Below are 20628 nucleotides of genomic sequence, written 5' to 3'. Positions count from 1 at the left end.
GTTGTGTGTGGCTTGGAAATGTCTTCTGTTCTCATTGAAGCCCTCATGTTTGGCTCTGAGCAGACTCGAGTCTCAGGAAGCCAGACAGCAAGACTGAGCTCCTTGGGCTGGGCTGAACTGCAGCAGGCTAAGGCCAGACGGTACTGTGTCAGAGGCAACAGACTCACAGAGCAGTCCTCTGTTTGAGAAAGGATGCAGAACCGAACACAGAATAGACTGCAACCCTTAGGGACACCACTAATTGCTACGACCTCTCTATCTCATTTTGCAGTAATTTGTGCTTTTATTTAGTCTTTTTTTAAAAGTCCAGAATTCTTAAACTTAAAATCAACAAAATGTTGCTTAGCCTAGGAGATGGAATAGTGTTCTAAACTAAGAAACAAGAACATAAATGGTTGTAATTTGTATCTGAAGATGAAGCTAATTTTCAAGGTACAAACTATAAAGAGGACAGGCTAGAAAGAGTGGCTCTAAATGCATTCACTTTGGAGTCCTTGGTTGAGATGGCATGAGCTTTTGATGGATGCCGAGGAGCTTGCCTTTCACTGTTTTGTGTTTGCAGAGATCTCGGCCTATTGAGGACCCTTTAACTGTAAAGTGACAAGGTTAGCATCAGCATCCTCTCAGCCAGCGATGAGTGTCGAGGGAGACTTGCTCCGGCGGGTCTCAGTGCTGTTGCTAAGATACAAAGCAAGTAGCTTTCTGCACTGGGCTAAGATACAATATAGTCTCTAGAACGGAACCAGCAAAAGTCTAGAGCAGTTGAGATTTTAAAACCTTGGAAACAACAATTAGATCTATTGTCAAAAATGACAAAGCACACAATGGATTTGGACCACTGTGATTTTTTTTTGCCCCAGATTTGTCTATGCTTAGAAAATGTAGACAAATACATGGCCTTTGAGCAACATGTTTGTCTAGTATCAATTCGTGTGACAGATTTGTCCCTACTCATTGCAGAAGTGGCACAGACATGTAAACTGAAGAAGATGCCAGTACTTTGTTAGAGCACATCTCGAGACACACCTTTTCAAAGCAAGCTGCTTCCCAGCTAAAGGCTGCTCTGACACGTTTAAGAAATGTTGGAATCATATGTCAAAGACTTTGGGTATGGAGCCTTGTTCAGGTGTCTGAGATTTCTCAGCCTTTACTTGGCATTGCAAATAAAGAAGTAATTCTTTGATTTGTTATAGGGAAATCATGGAAGCCGCGGAGGAGAGAACATCTGCTCAGGGCTGAGTGGGCTGCACAGATGCTCTGTTTCCTTCTCCGTCTTGTTAGGTGCAGTCCCATTTCTAAACTCATGCTCAGTCCCTGACAACGGACGGCTCCATGGCACTTTGGCTGGGCCTCTGGGGGGTGCAGGGAGAACAGACTGACTCCTTCTTGCCTCCAGTGGCCAGAACACACATGTGTGCAGAAATGAAACGAACACTTACGAAAAGCCAATTTGACAGTTTGCTGTTACAGGAAACTTAAACTCTAAAATTTCATTTGTTAAACCGTATAAATCGCAGTTTGCAGCAGCCTCTTAAATTTTGCTCTGTGAATTTAGGGATAGGAAGCTAAATTCTACCACGTGATTGCCTCCTCCCCTTTAAGTACAAAAATCCATTATTAATCAGAAATACAAAAATAATTCCTGAATACTTTAGCAAATCAGGGCAAAAACCACATGGCTAGCAGTGTGCATGGGCATGTAGGAAGGAATATGGCATTAAGCTAGTTACTATAGCAACTACATGCAGAAAACAAACAAGTCCATCTTACTTTATCACATCTCATCAGTCCCAAGTATCTCAGGGATTTGCTGCTCTGTGCAATCAGGGTGGCTCCTTGATCTGTGATTTCTTTACACCATCCAACGTCCACCGTCTCTATGGTCACGCTGTATCGCCCAATGGCGATCAGTGCTGCCGGGAGGAAGAGAGAAAGTCTTGACATTAATAGTGTTAGGGAACCTACCTCCCACCCATGATTGACTACGGCTCATCTCCTCACTGAACCTGTTCCTGAAATGCTGTGTGCAAATGAATGTTTTATAAACTAAATTAAATTTGAAATGCTTTAAGAAAGCTTGCCCTATGACAAACCCTTGTGTGTGGTGAATAATCATTCTGTAATTTCCCTGGCATTGAATACAGTCTTTACCAGTTCACTCACCTCAAGGTCACCTATACTTTCAAGCATTCATATTTGCAGGAGAAATAAATACAAGTAAATTATAGATGGAGCATTATAAAAGTCCAAGTGCTATCTAAATTTTATTCAAGGTAACTCTAATACTTTTGAAAAGAAAAAAAAACTGACCACATAAACACCATTTTGAGGTGTGTTATATTACATGCAAATTTCTTTATGAATCAGTATAATTTTTCCAGCTGTTCATTACTTGTAAAATATAAGAACATATAATACTTTTCACATTAGTTCTTCTTGGGCTGTTGGGAATTAAGAGTATATTATACATATAGTAGAATTTAATTGGTGCCAGGCTAAAGTGCAGCAAAGGGAATGTATTTGTTATGGCAAATTTCCTTTTCATATCAGAAATCTTTCTATCCATTTATAAAAAGAGCCTGCCATCTGAAAGCCATGACATTATCTCTGATGTTCTTGGTTCTTTATCCCTGTACCACTACTAAAATGCAGATGTCTATACTAGAGTCTCAGAGGTACTTTAGTTGCCCCTGAACAGCTCCACAACCCACCACCCTGCTGGAGCCACCAGTCAGCAAACGGGGCTCTCTCCAGGGACTTGTATGTGGTTTGATAGGTGAGTATGGCTCTAACATTTATGAAGCATAGAAAACAGATTTTAGTACCTGCAGCCAGAATAACGTTAAGATGTATTATCTGTGAATGAAAACCTTGATGCCAATGCCACAGATATTAAAAGGGAAAGAGCAATTGTTTGCTAGTTATTTCCTTATTCCGATGACACGGTTTGACTTCTGGAACCATAGAAGTGGGAGGTATTTTCTAAACTGTGCTGACTACATTTAGAAAGCAGAATAAATATCTCATGTAAATAATACAACCCGGGAAATATCTCTTGGCAAAACTCCGGTAACCATCTCAGTGATTTTTTTTTTTTAAACAAAACAAAACAAAAAACTCTTATATCCAAACCCAAGGGTTCCTGTAACACAGTACTTACAGGAAGCCAATGTTTATAGAACAACAGCCATGATCCCAGTGTTTTCAATTAAAAATACCACAGAGATTTTTCTTAAGTTCCTCCTAACACCGGTATTCATTAACACTTTCCAATTGTGTGCATGCATGTAACAGGAGTAGCAGCAGAAAGGATATCCTACACTAATCCCACAGGGTGTCACTGGAACCATGCTGTACTAAACCAGCCCTGCCCTTCGCTGGCCCTGGGATAGCTGGCCTCCCCCTCAGGGGAAAGCTGCCCCCACCTTGGGAAAGTGGTCCCAGCCCTCACCACAGGTATGTACCTTATCTGGGCAGCATACTAGAACTGACCCTGTGGTCAGGGGTGCAGGACTGAAAGTGTGAGAACAGGAGAGCTGACCCCTGACCCCAGGCAGTGGCATGGGTGAGGGAAAGATGCCCCTCTCCACCTCTTGCTACCTGTGGAAGGCGAGAGAGCTGGCCCCAGGGTCACCAGAGGGAGACAGCTCACCCTGCCCCACACCAGCTACAACACACAAGAGAGCGGGCCCTGCACCTCACATGGGCAGCACACGCAACAGATCTGGCCCTGCCCAATCAGCCCTGCTCCCTGCTGCAGGCTGCACTGGTGAGGCGGCTGAAAAGCTCACTCAGGGCAGTGACAAGGAGGGAAGCTGGTAGGTGACCAACCCAGCTGCCACCCAGGCCCAGAACCAGGGCTATGAGTTTGCCCACCCTAACACTCACCACATCTATGAACTGCTGGCACACGTGAAGAGGATGAACCTACAAGGTATCCAAGAGGAGCCCCAATGAGAGCCCATTATCAGGGCTGCAGCAGAAACCAGAGGCCTAGGGCCAGGCCAATGACTCCAATGACTCCTGGCAGTGAATACTTGAAAGTCAAGATGGACAGGCTCAAGGTAACCTGTGCGACACAATGGGCAACACTACAGCTTCCACGACAAGGTTCTTCTCCTTTCTGTTTGTTTCTTGTTATGTTTGGTCTTTGGTTTTTCTTTTAAATTCTGTGTTTTTTTCTTGGGGGGTAGGGGGCTGCTGCAAGGGCAGAGGTCAGATCTGAGGGGACAGGGAGATAAGTAGGATTGGAATGCATGATGTGAAATACACAAAGAATCAATAAAAGTTAACAGAATAAAACAAAACTGATTTTCTCTGGTATTGGCCTCACTTTATTGGTATCCTGAAGATTGCCTCTGCTTAGGGAAGTGGGAGGGGCTCAAATGCCATCCCTCCCAGCACAGCCTATGCCTACTGTGCTGTTTACAAGATGGAAATGCGCGTGTTGAGGGAGGCCCAAGGTCAGAAGATTGTGAACACCTGTTTCTCTGAGACTTGAGGCTAGAACACAAGAGTCCTGAACTATCAGAAGAGGGTAAAGCAAACGATACAAGGCACTTTCATAGGCTGCCATACAAGCAAATAAGGAGACCACAGCAGCTGCTGACCTGGTTTGAGAGCCACTTGTGTCTGGAGTTTTCCTTTGCTTTTTTCTCCCTTGTCCAAATTAAATTATATAATAAAGGCAGCAACTCTGGGTAACTCAGGGCATTTAGTTTTGGTTTTGGACTTGCTCTGTTTACTGAAGTTAGGCTTCAACTTCATTATTCTGACATAGCTCATTTCTTCAGTGAACCTCATGAGTGCTAAAGCATTTCTACCAACAGCTTATAGGCTACCTTCCATAAGTCAGGTTCTGGGCTAAGGATTTCTGGCTAAGTATCTGATTTAACCCTCACAGTAAGCCTGTGGAGTCTTCTTATTACCACTTCTTATTATCAGCAAATCAAGTCACCTTGAGATTGAATAACTTTCACAATGTGTCAAAACAGTAATGGTAGGAACAGGATGTGAAGATGAGAGCCAGCACCTCGTCCTGTCTTCTATCAGATATGTCCATTAGAATCACAGGGCATGACGTCATTCTAACAGGTGATATCCCAGTGGTGGAACTACCATGTGACGTACTGAGCCCAGGTGCTGGGGATACGGACAGAGCTCAAGGCTAGTTTAGTGGATGTGAGGGTGAGGTTGGGTAGCCAAGAATAAGTAAGCAGTCACAGTATCATGTTAATCCATCTCTATCCCTACTTCCTTCTCATTTTCCATATCTCATGATCAGAGTCACCACCCAGTCATTTATTTCTCCTGGGTACAGCTTTCACTTATTTGATGGCCTACCTCTCACATTAGAGCAATGGCCACTATGCAGTGCAGTATGCCTAGTACCCAGCACGTGCCCAGCACAGAGCAGGCTCTTAACCATGCTATAAAGGGACCCTCTGCGGGGGAATGACAGAGAAGCCTTCAAAGAAGAGGTCAGCTGGGTCTTAACAGACAGCCAAGAGTTCTCTGGAGAAACAAAGGCAGGCGCAATGGCAAGAGTTCTGGATGGGAAAGCAGCCTGTCCAAGGGTCGAGGGATGAAAAGGAACAGCACGCAGGTAAGTCTATGTGGCCACGCATAAACACACTCAAAGTGGCAAGAGGCACTGCAGAAACATTCCGTGAATAATGACAGATGCTGCGGCAAGACACAAAGCCTGCAGAGCAGGGTCCTCAACAGCACGAAGCTAGTCTCAAACATACAGCTCAAAACAAGTAAACGCGTAAGTAAACTCAAGTCTAACTGTCACAGTGTTCTACAGAGGGCAGACTGGTCACTATAGGAATCAGTAACGACAAGATGCAAGTGCTGTTGGGATACCAGCTGGACCTGAGGTATTCTCAATGGAACTCTCCTTAATCCCTCCAGGAGCCTTGCAGGACAAGGGGCATTTGAGAGAAAAAGAACTCATGTTAAGTGGTTCACAAGGCTGGCTCTACCCAAGAGGTACAACCTCCTCCCACGCTGAGGACATTTTCAATTGGTTGGGATGGAGACTAAGCCTACTCTCTATGACACTATTTAAGACCTAAATATTATAGCTTAGGATTGGCCAAGTATTCAGCCTCTGTTGATAGCACTGGCTTAATGGAAAAGCCTGATTACTATATCTATTTCTATATCTATATATATATACATGTATCTCTTAAAATATATAGCACCTTTGACAACTTCCTCATTGTAGTTCATGAGCTGGCTGTGAAAATGTAATATAATCTAACTTTAGGTTCACCTCTAGCCACTGTATTTAGTAGATACCTGACCTCAGGGTGATATTTAACTTTGGTGAAACACAGCTTCTTCATCCAGATAATACAGATATTGACTGTATGTCTCATCTACTTCACAGGGTCAAATGAGATAATGCACGTAAGGACTTTTTGCTACATAAATGTCACAGCTTGTTTGGAGTTTCTGCAAGTCATACTAGTGAGCAGTTGATACGCAATGGGAAGGCCTGACTCGAGCCCAGTGGTGCAAGTCTGAAATGCAAACTGCTTGAGAGGCTTGGTCAGGAAGGCTGTATGCTCAGCCTGGCCTGGCCACACGGTTCACGGCTAGCCTGGACAACTCTGGGAGAGACTACCTCAAAACTGAAAAGGCTGAGGCTATAGCTCAGTGACAATGCGCTTCCTTGGAGTGAGTGAGGCTCTGGACTCTAGCCCCCGTGCCACAAACAATGTCGTGAGGCTAGACAAACGGAAGGCTCCGAGAGCACTGTGTTCAGGCTCTGCGTCACTGTGAAGTCCTCGACTGCATGCTCTCTACTGCTGATCATGGATGTGTAAAATTGCACCTGTGTTCAGAGAACTGTAAATGTAAATATGTGATTGCTACTTACATCAGGGGCTGGTGACATACCACAACAGTATTTGTACTGTTGAAAAAATATGCAATACTAACTCCCTAATTCCAAGGAAATTTCAATACTTTTTTAATGTGCTAAATGCAACTAGTCAAGAAAGTTACATTCTAAGAAATTTACACAAATTAGTATGAATTGCTCAGTAATTTCTATGTTCACAAAGACTAAACATTAACCTACATACCCAGAGGTATATAGACAGCCGACAGATGACTGCAAGACTGAAGTACATATGCACTTAATATTGACGAAGAAATTCCACTTCGAGGGTTCTACCTAGAAAATATAGTTCTGATAATAAAAAACTTGGGAGGCAGAGGTATGCCTCCCAAGTGCTGGGACTAAAGGCGTGTGCCACCACTGCCCAGAAAATACCTCTTTTTTTTTTTTTTTTTTTTTTTTGGTTTTGGATTTTCTGAACTATTGGAGTTCTTTACATCATTTCCAAAATAAATATCAATATGGAGAGCTCAAAGAGGAATACTGTCACAAATGAATTCAACTGTACTGAAAATGAACAGCACAACCCGGGTGAATGACACAGCTACAATATGAGATGAGAGTTAAGAAATAGTTTGCTTTGGAAACAACGTTTTGACTGGATATTAAGATCATGAGCTAGCAATGCAATAACTACTTTCTGTGTGATCTAGGACTGTAGATTATGACAGGCAGTCTTTTTACTATTAAAGCAAGGAGTCACAAATAGGGATAGCTGGAAGATGTTTATAATGAAGCTCCTTGCATTGAACTGGAATCTGAGTTATCTGGATGAACTCACGTTTTCAGAACAGGTGATAAGCACGGTGGATGAATACGCTTGCTTTAGCAAGTCTGTGCATATCCTTGGTACCTCTTGCTGGGAGAGCTTAGGAGCTATTGCTATTATCTGAATACCATTCATCAATAAAAACAGCTTACAAGAGATGTGATTTCTTATAAAAAGAATTAGAGAAACTAAGTGTGGAACATCTTATGACATTAGAAAAAAGAAGTTTTAAAAGGAATGAAAGTACATCAAAAGGATAAAGTATCTAATCAGAGAGAATAACAATGGTCAAAGCTGGAACAAGATGACCACAAAAATAAACACAACAGTGTTGACTAATGATTTCTAAAAATATCTATCTATAAATCTATAAATATAAACAAATAGGCATAGATGAACAGCCCATCCATACAGAAGAGTTGCATTTAAATAATGTAAATCAATGAGAGAAATACAGAAATATTATTAGGCAAAGACTACAGCAATAATCATAGCATGACAGAGCAATAGATGCACAAACCAGTTAGTTACACTGTATAAGAACAAAATACTGGAATAGTGACAAAGGTAGTTCTCATTTACAAAAGGAAAAAACTAACTTTGCAGTGGGTAGTCGATCCAGAAGACAGAGCCTTAAACAATGATCCATGTGAACTTAACTATGCATAACATACATACACATTTGTGTCTCCTGATCATTTCTTCAGTATTCCTGAAAAGTAAACAATCGCTATCTAATCATAAGAAAACATCACACTGTGGCCAGGTGAGATTGCTCGGCAAGTACAGGTGCTTGCTTTGTAATCCTGGCAATCTGAATTTGATTCCTGGAGGCCATGCAAAGGCAAAAGAAAAGAACCAACACCAGAAAGCTGTTCTTCTACATCTACATGTGTGCTGGTATGCACACCTACACATACACCTCACACAATAACGATGATGATGATGATAGACAACAACAAAAGTAAACATCGCAACTCAGAAGCCCAAACGAGGAACATTTCACAAATGAACTCAGCAGTATTTATTCATCTAAAGGGCCAGAGAAGTAGAAATAAAATCCCAAACAAAGAAACAACAAAGATGAGCACATGGCCACAAACCAGAGGCGACTAAGGATTTTATGACAACTAAGTATAATGCAGAATACCAGACTGCATCCTGGGCCAGACACGGAGATTAGCTTTAAAAGCACTAAGATTGTGGCGAGAGAGATGGCTCAGCAGCTAAGAGCACTGGCTGTTCTTCCCGAGGACCAGGGTTCAATTCCCAGCACTCACATGGCAGCTCACTACTGTCTGTAACTCTAGCTCCAGGGGACCTGGACACCCTCACACACAGACATACATGCAGGCAAAGCACCAATGCACATAAAATAGAGATAAGTAAATCATTTTTTTTTAAAGCCAGTAAGATTTAGACACGTTTAGTTCATATTCTTTTCAACATTAATTCTCCAGTTTTGCTTATTATAGCTGTATCTGTCGTCAACATTAGGGATATCTGGGTGAATGCTGCATGTGATGTCTGATACTATTTTTAAAGTTTTTGTAAAATTACTATTTGTTTACTATTGTACTATTATTTGTTTCACAATAATAACGTACAGCATGGACAAATGCACGAAGGCCAACTGAAGGAACTAAGCTGAGAGCTACAATGTCCTAAGTGAAAGTGGTGTTATTTCCACAGCGAAAGATCTGCTACATAAATGTTAGCACTAAAAATACATCCGCCCTCACGGGAGGAGGGTGAGTCATACAAGCACGCTAACGAGGCCCTGCAGATGCTGCTGCACATCCTTCTCAGCTCTTGCTCCCGCTACGGAGCTGGGCGCTTCTAATAAAATCAGAAATGTCCTCATGCTTGAAAGGATAGGGGTTAAAATTTAACAGCAGGATTAACATCTTTCATGTAATACTTGGATAAAAGCCATTTGTAAAGAAATTTCTTGGCACACTTACAAAGAGATAAATATGAAAAAGTGCATGTCTCTGTAGATGTCACAGAGGCTACAGGAACAAAGAAATGACACTTTCAGGGACATTTGTTGCTGTGTTGCCAGTCCCTGACAAGACTCCCCCACCCACAGGGACTACAGTTCACCCTTGCTACCTGGAAGAGTCACAGTCTCCTACTCAAAGCACAGATGCCCAAGTGCCACCCCTGGAGTGTCCGATTTAGAAGTTGCAACAGCTCCTTGGATCCTGGTATGCAGCTGAGGGCTGAGAGCCCCTGGATAGATTGACCTACAACTCGGCAAAGTCAGTCAACTCAAAACAAAGCGCTGACTTTTCCGGATGTAAGTAGCACCCACGTTCTGACACAGTACTACAATGTGTCCTCTCACATGGCAGCGACTGGTTATGATCCAACACTTCCTAAACGCTTACATCTTGTCCACCTTATGCACTGCTGTAGTCTTAGCAGACACCGACTGCACTCAAATCCAAGTTTTGCTGAGTCTGCTTTTGTAAATATATATACTCTTTACTTCCTTGCACCTACTTTCACACACAGCATGTAGCAGGCTTTTCCGTGTCTTACAATTGCACATCAAAGCAACTGTCTACCTTTAAATAGATTGTCAGCATTTTGGGGCATTGAATTTGGGCTATTTAGGAATACTGAATCTCTGAAAATAAAATTTTAAAACAAATTATTTTTCATAGCTATAAAGCAAGTATAAAAAGTTTGCACATGAGAAAGTGTGGCAGCCCTGGTCCTTCCCCAGCAGGAAGAAGGTTCATCCTGACTTCTCCATCAGTGGATTGGCCACTGTAAGAATTTATACAGACAGAATTAGACAACAGTGCATTCTGGCTGTCTAGCTGCTCGTTATGTTTGTGAGGTCCCGCCACATAGCTGTGTATCTAAGATGGTATGTTCACGTCCCATTCCCTCCAGTGTGTATAAAGAGTCTAGTTTCTTCATACCGTTGACACTGTTTAACGAATGCGCCCTGACTGTAGCACTCCAGTGGGCACACAGTGGGCGTGAATTGTCATTTCCCTGGGAGGAATGAGCTTGTGCATCTTTTCACCATATATAGGATGCTTTTAAATCCTGTAATAGATACACATCGATATCAATTAGGTTAAATAAGAAGGGAAGGCAGATGGTAACTTTTCAATGATTAGGCTACATAAAAGGATAATCTAAGTAAGAAATAATTTTCAATGTAATTTGAAGGAAATTGTTGCTAAAATAGACTTTTTCTGCTTTCAGAAACACGAATCTTAGAACAGGAAAGTGAAAGAAGAGGTTGAGAAAGGATATAGAGAACACCCCAAAGCTGTGTTACACACACACACACACACACACACACACACACACACACACACACACACGCTTTGGTTAGGGAACCGAGATCTTTGCAAGTCAAGTACAAAAATCCATATAATAAGACAAACTGCCCGACAATTGTGGCTAACACTGAAATCTGAAAACAGAACTGTCTCCCATTTTAACAATGCTGCACCTTGAGCCATCAATTTTCCATAGCTGTGTGTGGAGCTCAGAGCAGCAACGTACAAGCATGGCTCACCGAGGAAAGCCTGCTGAGGCCTCTAACTTCCATGGCAAGGCATTCTCCTGCCCTTCACATCCTGAGACAGAGATGCAAGAATTTTTGATAGGTTGCATATACTTTCTTTCCTTTCAGGTAAACAAGTTGGTAAAAAGAATAAGTTCAAGAGATTTTTCTTAAAAAGAAGTCTATTAATGCGTGAGAGAAGGATCAGCGCTGCCCTTTGATTCATATACATACATCATATTCATATACATACATCGTATTCATATACATACATCATATTCATATACATACATCATATTCATACACATACATCGTTTCCCAGGCAGAAACATACAGATATGGCTGGGTGTGTAAAAACTATTTCTGTATACCTAACTTCCAGAATGTAGTTAAGTGAGAGGTGCATGTAGATGCCAGTCTGACGCCCCGCCCTGCGCTCCACTAGAGGTGTGTCCTGGATAACGAACCCTTTGCGAGGATCTTGACTCCTCTGACAATTCTCTATCGCATTTTAGAATCCAAAATGAAGAAGAAAAAAAGAGCGTTACTACTCTAACATTAGCAGAGAATGTAAAATCCCTGGTTCAATAATTCTGCTTTATTCCAACCTGCATAAATATATATATCAAAGAATTACATAGCCTTTTCAAAATCTTGACATTATACTAGATTTCTTCACTTTATGAGAAGTGAATTTAGGTTTAGAGTATGTTAATTCACTAATATGGATAAGAACTTTAATGTCTGCTTACCTTCCTGAAATGAATTTTCCAGACTAACCCTAAAGACAGAGATATCGGTTCTAAGTAGGCATGAGCTACAAAACATGTATGTGACCCCATGTAAACAGAGTAGGGTAAGGAGGCATAGAAGTTGGTGCACGCACAGATGTCAGGCAAACCAGCCAACACTAAAGGTTTCCTAAGTAGGCACAGAGAAAAACAGAGTGAACACATTCTCTTGTTTCTTTCAGCAGATTCTGACTGCCTGCGATGTGCCAGGTATCGCTTGGCACACACATGACACACACATGACACACACATGACACACACGACAAACACAACACATGTGACAAACACACATGGCAAACTGACACACATGACAAACACACGACACACAAATGACAAATACAACAAGCACGCGGCAAACACGACACACAGCGCGCATGACACATGACAAATATGACACACATGACGAAACACATGACACATGGCAAAGATGGCTCAAATGTGGCACACATGGATCACATGACACATACGGCACACACAACATGTGCGTGAAACGCATGACAAACACATGACACATGTATAACAAATACAACACACATGAAAAATACATGGCGAACATGATACGTGTGACACACATGACAAATATGGTGCACATATGACAAACGCACAACAAATACGCTGCATGTGACAAATATGACACACATGACAACTATGACACACACGACAGATATGACACACATGACAACTATGGCGCACACATGACAAATGTGTCACACGTTTTAATTATAAACTGGTTGGCCTACTAGCTCAGGCTTCTTATATCTTACATATTAACCCACAATTCTTGTCTGTGTTAGATACGTAGCTTAGAACCTTTTATCAGTGAGGCATTCTGATCTTGCTTCTTCTTGGTCTGGATGACAACTGCATATTCGGCCTTTCCTCTTTCCAGAATTCTCCTGTTCTGGTCGTCCCACCTCTACTTTCTGCCTGGTCACCCTGCCTCTACTTCCGCCCTGGCTACTGGCCAATGAGTGTTTTATTAAAATAATCCAACAGACAAATCTTTACAAAGTACAAGACCATTGTCCCACAGCAATTTACCAGGTACTCACTGTGTGCCAGCATCTATCCAGGGTTACTTTCCTGCCTTACTAGAGATTCTATTAAATTAAGTAGAACACATCACTTGTCATGTGGTGATTCTGTTTGGGGGAAAATAAAAAAGGAACCAAGGGTGGGAGTGTTCCAACCCTTCACAAAGAACGTGATATATGACCAAAGCTGGAAGAGGAGCGAGACAGTCTGCCAGACATTTAAGAGAAAGGCACCCATGCAGGTAAGAACTCAAAGTCAGTTCCTGTGGTAGCAGGAAGGCTGGTCTGTTCCAGAGGGGTGAAGGACAGCTGTGATGAGATTACCAAGGTAACAAAAAGACAAAAGTTCAGGGAAAATCATATTGCAGGTCACTTGACAGTATTGACCTTGGCTCTAAAGAAAATATAAATCCATTGGAATATATGTGGCAGAGGAATGATGTAATTAACCCACATTATCAAAGGCTGCTCTGGATTCTGGACTGGGAATGAGAGAAGCAGAGAGACGACTGAAGAGGCGGCCACGGCCATTTTCCAGGCAGGAAGCGAGCATGGATGGGCTGCACGGCAGAGCTGAAGGGAAAGGCTGAGTTCTGAACAGACTTCAAGGGTCTGTTGAATGTCTGGGGCATTTGTTGATGGATGGGGAAGGAGATTTTAAGATTATCAAAAGAGCTGGGTGTGATGGCATATACTTCTAATGTCATCTCTTCTGGAAGTAAAATCAGGAGAATAGCCAGTTTGAGGTAGCCTGGGCTACACAGTGAGTTTGAGGCCAGTTTGGCCAACCTAGTGTGACCCTGTCTCAAAATAAAAGCAAAGGGTTGTGGGAAAAGCTCAGTGCTGCAGTGTTTGCTTAACATGTGCAAGGCCCTGTATTAATCTACGGTGCTGCTAAATGGCAAAAGGAAAAACAACAACCCACAGCACTTAGACAAAAGTCTTATATGGATTTTTATCAAATTGTTTCTTGTGTCCATGTGTGTCTAAATGTCTCTGTGTTACTGAGAACGTATTGGTTTCTTCTACTACATATAAAGCCCAGAGTGGGATCAGGCTTGGTCATATCAGTCCATCACTGCACAGCATAAAGATTTTGTTAGCATTCTATAACCTGCTTATTGAAAAATGCGCATTGCAATTACATGTGCCCAAGATGGGTTTCGGCATCCTGCAGAGCTCATAGTCAGTCTTCTACATTTAGAACACTAACCAGGCAGCTTTAGTATGTCAGCCACTATGGTGATTACAGATATCTTTGGAGAGATTACAGGGTAACACACATAGCATTCAACATTAGGCTTTTCTAAAAAGCAAAAGTAAAGGCCAGAACTTAAAGGGTTAGAGCTAAGCAGCTGGCTGAGTTTTACCTGAACACAAAACAAAGACCTCTGCATTCCCTTCGGTGGGTTTTCTGTTGCGTCCAGAGTGCTCCCGACAAGCACACTTACCTACTGGTATCAATAGTCAACCTCTCAAATTATTTGGAATCACGTGGTAAAAGCACAGTTGCAAACCAACTGAAACTAAGCATGGAAGTGCAGCTCAGTTATGTGTCCCTCACTGCAAAAATAGCAGCTGTGACTTGGGCTCTGATGGAATGTGAATTTTCTTGGTAATTTTTTCCTTATGCGTATATCTCTGTCGTTAGAAAAACAAAAACAAAAATCCATGAAACTCAAAGCAGTTTAACTTGAGATTTTGTGGTCTGGTGGAAATCCTGAAGAACACAGAAACATTAAATTTTCTGCATTATCTTTGCTTCTGATTTCTTCTCTTTTTTCTCCAGAATATTCCCCTTCACTGCTGGTTCACATTCTAATACGTCTGGTTATCTTTCAGTTACCCTCTGAACAGAAAAGAAGCCTATGCACACCATTACTGGGAACCCAACAGCAAGCTTAGAAAAACACGAGGAAAAAATAAAAGGCATAAGAGGTTGGAAAAGAGTAAACAAGAGTCAGCAACAAAGAGAAAGCGTGTGCTGTGGTTAAGTGAGGTGTCTTTGTAAACAGCTCATCCATGGAAGACTTTGTTCCTAGCTGCTGGCACTAGTTTGGATGGTTTTGCACGTTAGGAGGTAAGGTCTATTGGAGGAAATAGGCCAATGTGGGTGCCTTGCTGGAGGCTACACTTGTCTGTCTCTCCCTGGTGAGGTGAGCAGCCAGTTCTGCCACACCTTGGTGCCACAATGCTCTCCATCACAGGCCCAGGAATGGTGGCAAGTTGAATGGTCTGTGGCTGAAACACCTGAAGCCATGAGCCCACACAGTCATTGCTCCTGTTAGGTCACTAACAGCAGGCACTGTGTCATGGAAGTCCAAACGAGACATACAGGGAAGAAAGAGCAAGTGCAGAGAATATCGGTGCAGAGACCACATGTCAGGATCACAGTCCTGGATCTGCCCACTAGAGTGTTCATGTGCGAGGATCACAGGAACGGTACATAAACGCACACTTATCCTTGAGCGCTAAACCATGGACTGACCTTGGAAATTACATTTTGCATGACCGGGGCCTGGGTCCCAGAGATGTAGACACACAGTAATATATTTCCTTAAATATGTAAGAGGAAGACACTTTGGATTACTGTTGTAGGGGACACTCCAAAATCCAATAAACTCCAGGGAAGATCTGCAAAACCTTGTCTCATTCCCAAACCCATAATACTCTGATTCTGTGGTCAGGGAACACGTGCTGTGTCTTTTAAACAGTTTTTCCGCATCATCAAATGACTGTGGTTCATAGTCAGGGTTAGAGATCAGTGAGCGAAGAGCAGACTGATTTGTTTAATGAGTCCCTCACATCTAGGTAGTATTTTCTTTTTGCTACTTTGCCACAGTTGATTGGGACATAAACTATACAACGCTATGTAGTTTGGAAAAAGCTGACAATTGGCAATGCTCACTTCCACACTGCAGCAATGACTCACACAGCCCTCTGCACCGAGTAATTAACCACCCATTTGTATGGACTGGCTATACCAATATAGTTCTCTTCAACAAGGAAGGAAAGGAATTTGGACAGAACATTAACAGTTGCTAATACCTAGCAAATAGAGTAAATTGGATTTATTAAAAAGAGTATCTGTGTGGATTTTTACCCACAGAGTTGATATAATTTGTCTAGCTTTCTAATTATAGCTGGGACAGAAAATGGCTGAACCCGAGGACCTCTCACGGTACCTAATAAACTCTTACTCACAGCGAGAACATTTCTCGGGGTGGAGAATGACAAATACTTTACTAAGCTTTTCCTGAAAGATAGCGAGAGGTGTCTCACCTATATCCAGCTGATGAATTAGCTGTAGCTAATAATCAGTATCATGAGACAGCAAAGCAGCAGCCTCTAATTATTCTGAAAGGAATGAAGGAACACATCTGATAAAGAGACTAGATCAGCTAATTTCTCCTGTGGCATACTGAGCAGGAAAGAAGCTGATTTTCCAGGAGTTTAGGGAGGCCAAGGTGAGGGACAATGGTAGTTTTTACCTGCCCGGGATCCATTGCGACTTCCTAGAAAAAACAAACTAACAAAAAACAAACAAACAAACAAAACCCCCCCCCAAAACCTCAGTTGTCCTTGCTTTGGGAGGCAATCTGAGGGCTGTCATCAAAGTTTCTCTGTATGTGCCCCAAACCTGAGTTCCTAGTCTTGGGCACAAATATCTAAATCTTGCTTGAAGTGGTGGCTTCACAAAATCCAGAGTCCACCTGTTCTGGAGGAAGTTCCCTAAAGAGACTGTCATGGCAACCTGGAAACCCTATGTTTTTGTTCTTTTTAAAGCTTACTATGCTAGGTTTTAGTTTTTATTCTGTGGCTGAGGTGGTTTGAATAAGAATGGCCTCCTACAGGCTCATATACTTGAATGCTTAGTCACCAAGAAGCTTCACTACTGGCGTGGGTTAGAGGGTTAGGAAGAACTGCCTTGTTGGAGGAAGTATGTCACTGGAGAGCCCAAACCAGGCCAGTCTCTTCTGTCTTTGCCCATCTCTCTCTGCTTCCAGATCAGGGTATAGCACTCTCAGCTACTGCTCCAGCTCCTGCCACGCCTGTCTCCATGCTCCCCACCATGATGACAATGGACTAAACCTCTGAAATTGCAAGCAAGCGCCGCTAAATGCTTTCTTTCGTAAGAGTTGCCTTGGTCATGGTCTCTTTTCACAGCAACACAACAGAGACTAATACAAGGGGGTGGGGTCACCTCAGTTTTGCCAATGCGTTTCTCTGCTCTTGTTCTGTATTGTCTTTCTGAAGTAGGGGCTGTTCACTCACAAAGGATGTTAGTATTTGTAGGGAATTATGAGACATTTAATATTGTCCTTGCTCAGCTTCTGAGGTCAGATCAAGGGTGCTCGGAGTTGAACGGCCTCAGACACCTTGTTCACTGTTTACAACAGTGAATCCTTCCCAGCATTTTCTCAGCACATTATCCACACAGTCAAATCAACCAACAAATAGAAGCTCACTCAGTATATAACTATATGTTCCTTAAAAAAATATGACTGGCTTTTACTTTGTATTTAACCAAAACAATGAAACTGAACTACAACAAAAAGATTTCTAGAATTTACAATGGAAGATAATTCTTTTAAAAACCTATATACTTAGGGATGGAGGGCTGACTCAGAAGTTAAGAGCACTGGCTGCTCTTCCAGAGGTCCAGAGTTCAATTTCCAGCAGCCACATGGTAGCTTAACAACCATCTATAATGAGATCTGGTGTCCTCTTCTGGCCTGCAGGCAGACATGCAGGCAGAACACAGCATACATAATAAAATCTTAAAAACCAAACCAACCAATCAACCTATAGAATTAGTACTGGTCTAGTGGTACATTCCTATAAATTCCATCTCTTAGAAGGCAGAGACAAGAGGCTCCTCAGCCTAGGCAATATAACAACCTGTCTTAAAAAGAAAAAGCCCACATAAATGAAAAGGTTAAGGAAAATATTAAACACTTGGGATGATTGTAAGCATCCTTCATGTTAATTTCAGACAGATTTCATGATGCCTCTGCAGGACAGGTGGGGAACCTGACCAACTTTTCCTCTTTCCCATATTTGTCAGTGGTATTATTATTTGTAAATTGTTGGGTTTTGATGTTCCTATCTGCTTTTGTGATCACAATTCTTATGGCTGTTTTTCTCTGGTTCCCACATTTGGGTGAATTAAATACTAAGTATTTACCATAAGTTTGCCTACAATTTTAGTTCAAAGCTCTTTATTTTGATTAATCCATTGGGTAGCTAGATGTTATCATTTAAAGATCTGTTCTAAAGCAAGGCTCCACACATACTCCCTAAGTTCCCGCATGGGTGAGAAAGACTGTCACCCTTCTGCTTAAGCAATAGCATGGAGAAATACTGCATTTGGGAGTCACGCCTATTTTTATCTTCGGGGCTTTATAAACAGGTACTTGGTGCTGGTGTGCATAAGCATATGTCTGACCTGATTTCTTCCCCTTCCATATGTGTCTTGCTTTTAATGTCTGGAAGCCATATGGCTTTCCCTTTGTCTCTCAGGATCAATATCTTTATCAAAACATGTCTTCATAATTCAGTAGTGATTTATTTTCCTGGAACTGTGCAGGCTTCATTTTTATTTATTTTATTTTATTTTATTTTAATTCTAAACTCTCAGGCTGCAAGATCCACGGCTTCCCTCTTGCTCTGTTGCTCTCGGCTCCTCCTGATGCTCACACCCCCACAAACAATGCTTCCGAATGAATGCTGGGTCGCAGACACCATAGAGGATCCTGTGATGGTTCCCTTCAAGGTGTTTCTTCTTTGACTGGAAACAGTTGTCTGTGGTGATCATGGGGTGAGGGGCTCAGTGAGCTAGAGCTGACCACAGCAGCTAATGGGAAAGTCTTATGTCTGGTGTCTCTGGCAGGGAGCTATCATCTTATTTTTCCTGACACACCCTCTCAGGGTTCTCTGTTTAAGAAGTTATGTGATACTTAATATCAGAACTATTGGGGTCATTCTGAGTTGAATTCTGGGAATTCTGGAACTCCTTTTTTATCCTTCTCTCTCTTTTTTTCACATCATTTCTGGAAATCTTCCCCAGGTGAAGGTGGCAGATGACGTAGATGGCTGCTCGGCATAGTGTGCTCTCCACAGTAAATCTTTTCTTTAGTATCTGTGGGTGTGAAACTGGGACCCAAATGGACAATCCAGTCTCTTCAGATTCAAGACTCTAATCAAGGAATTGTTGGCTAGACTTTTCTCCATGGGGATACCCATTTTATGTCAACTACAAATATTTCCCAAGGTATTTCTCCTCACAAAGTTAAATCAAGTTGATAAAAGTTGAGAATGAAATTATCTGGGAAATTATTGATCTTTGGGTTAATCTTAATAATATTTATTGCATGAGTACTACATATAACATAACAAAGGGGTAAAAAGATCTTTGCCCTTACTTTCAGTAGGAGAAAAAAAAAGATATTTGAATTATTGTACTGTGTAAACATTGTACACTTCTGGGTCAAGCAATATGCTATAAGGAACCTCCATTTCTCAATTTGAGGTGGTTTGACTCTTATTTTATTTACATTGGTAAACATTTCCCCAGATGGACCCTTACATTTTGCTTCCTAGCTTGTACACATACCTTGTCCTACCCACTGAGGTCTATTTCCTGCATGATAAGCATCTTCTCATCCTTCTTCAAGGATGCAATTTCTTTTTATCTATATAAATAATATTAATGGTGATTTATTTATTTACTGCCAACTACTTCACCACTGTTTCCTCTTGGCTTCATTTTAATCTGTTTCACATCTCTTTTATGGATGTGTTTTCTGTCATATGACCATTTACCTAAAGATATTTTTACTTTAACACCCAGGGTTTCGAGGATCCAATGTCTTTGAAGGCTGGGCCTAGCCAACATTCTGCAGCCCATCTCTGTGCCAGGTAACTATAATTGCTTCAGTTGTGACTTCCGTTCTGCTATAACAGTTATAGTGAGTGCCTCCTGATATGTTTTCTAAAAAAAGTGCTAGTATCTTATAATCTCTCTACCCTTTTCCATAATGTTTTGTCTTTCAAAAATACTCTTACAGGGTTGGCAGAGATGGCTCACTTGTTAAGTATTTGTACTTAAAACTGCAAAAGACCTGAGTTCAACTCCTAACATACACACAGAGTGACTCACAACCATCTGTAACTACAGTTCCAGGAAATCCAACCCTCTGGGCTGAGTGAGGACCTGTATTTATATGTTCACACACACACACACACACACACACACACACACACACACACACACACAACCTCAATGGAGGGGAGGGTACTGAAGAAGATGACTGGAGATGGGGAGTGTGTTTCGGTGTCAGGCACAAACCTGATGCTAGGGAAACTCCCGCAAATCTACAATGACGATCCCAGTTAAGCCTCCTAGCTATAGTAGATATGTAGCCTGAATTGGTCCTCTCTTGGGATCAAACTGGTTGGTGATTACCCCAATTGTCATCATAGAGCCTTCATCCAGTAACTGATAGAAACAGATGTAGCAATCCATTGCCAAACATTAGGCTGAGTTCCCTCCTGCTGAAGAGGAGGAGGAAGAGGAGCCAGGG

General features: G+C 41.9%; 1 protein-coding gene across 1 annotated transcript in view; it reads right to left on the bottom strand.

Annotated features, from left to right (window-relative positions):
- Positions 1-20628, bottom strand: part of Fbxl17 (F-box and leucine rich repeat protein 17) — a 465763-nt gene that overhangs the window by 22070 nt on the left and 423065 nt on the right. Inside the window, exon 7 of the mRNA XM_005361339.2 lies at positions 1771-1913. Coding sequence (XP_005361396.1) covers positions 1771-1913 — 143 coding nt within the window. The remainder of the gene's footprint in view (positions 1-1770; positions 1914-20628) is intronic.

Source organism: Microtus ochrogaster, linkage group LG4, assembly GCF_000317375.1.
Source record: "Microtus ochrogaster isolate Prairie Vole_2 linkage group LG4, MicOch1.0, whole genome shotgun sequence".
Taxonomy (NCBI): Eukaryota; Metazoa; Chordata; class Mammalia; order Rodentia; family Cricetidae; genus Microtus; species Microtus ochrogaster.
The sequence above is the reverse complement of the archived record's forward strand: the minus strand, read 5'-3'. Positions and strand labels throughout refer to the sequence as shown.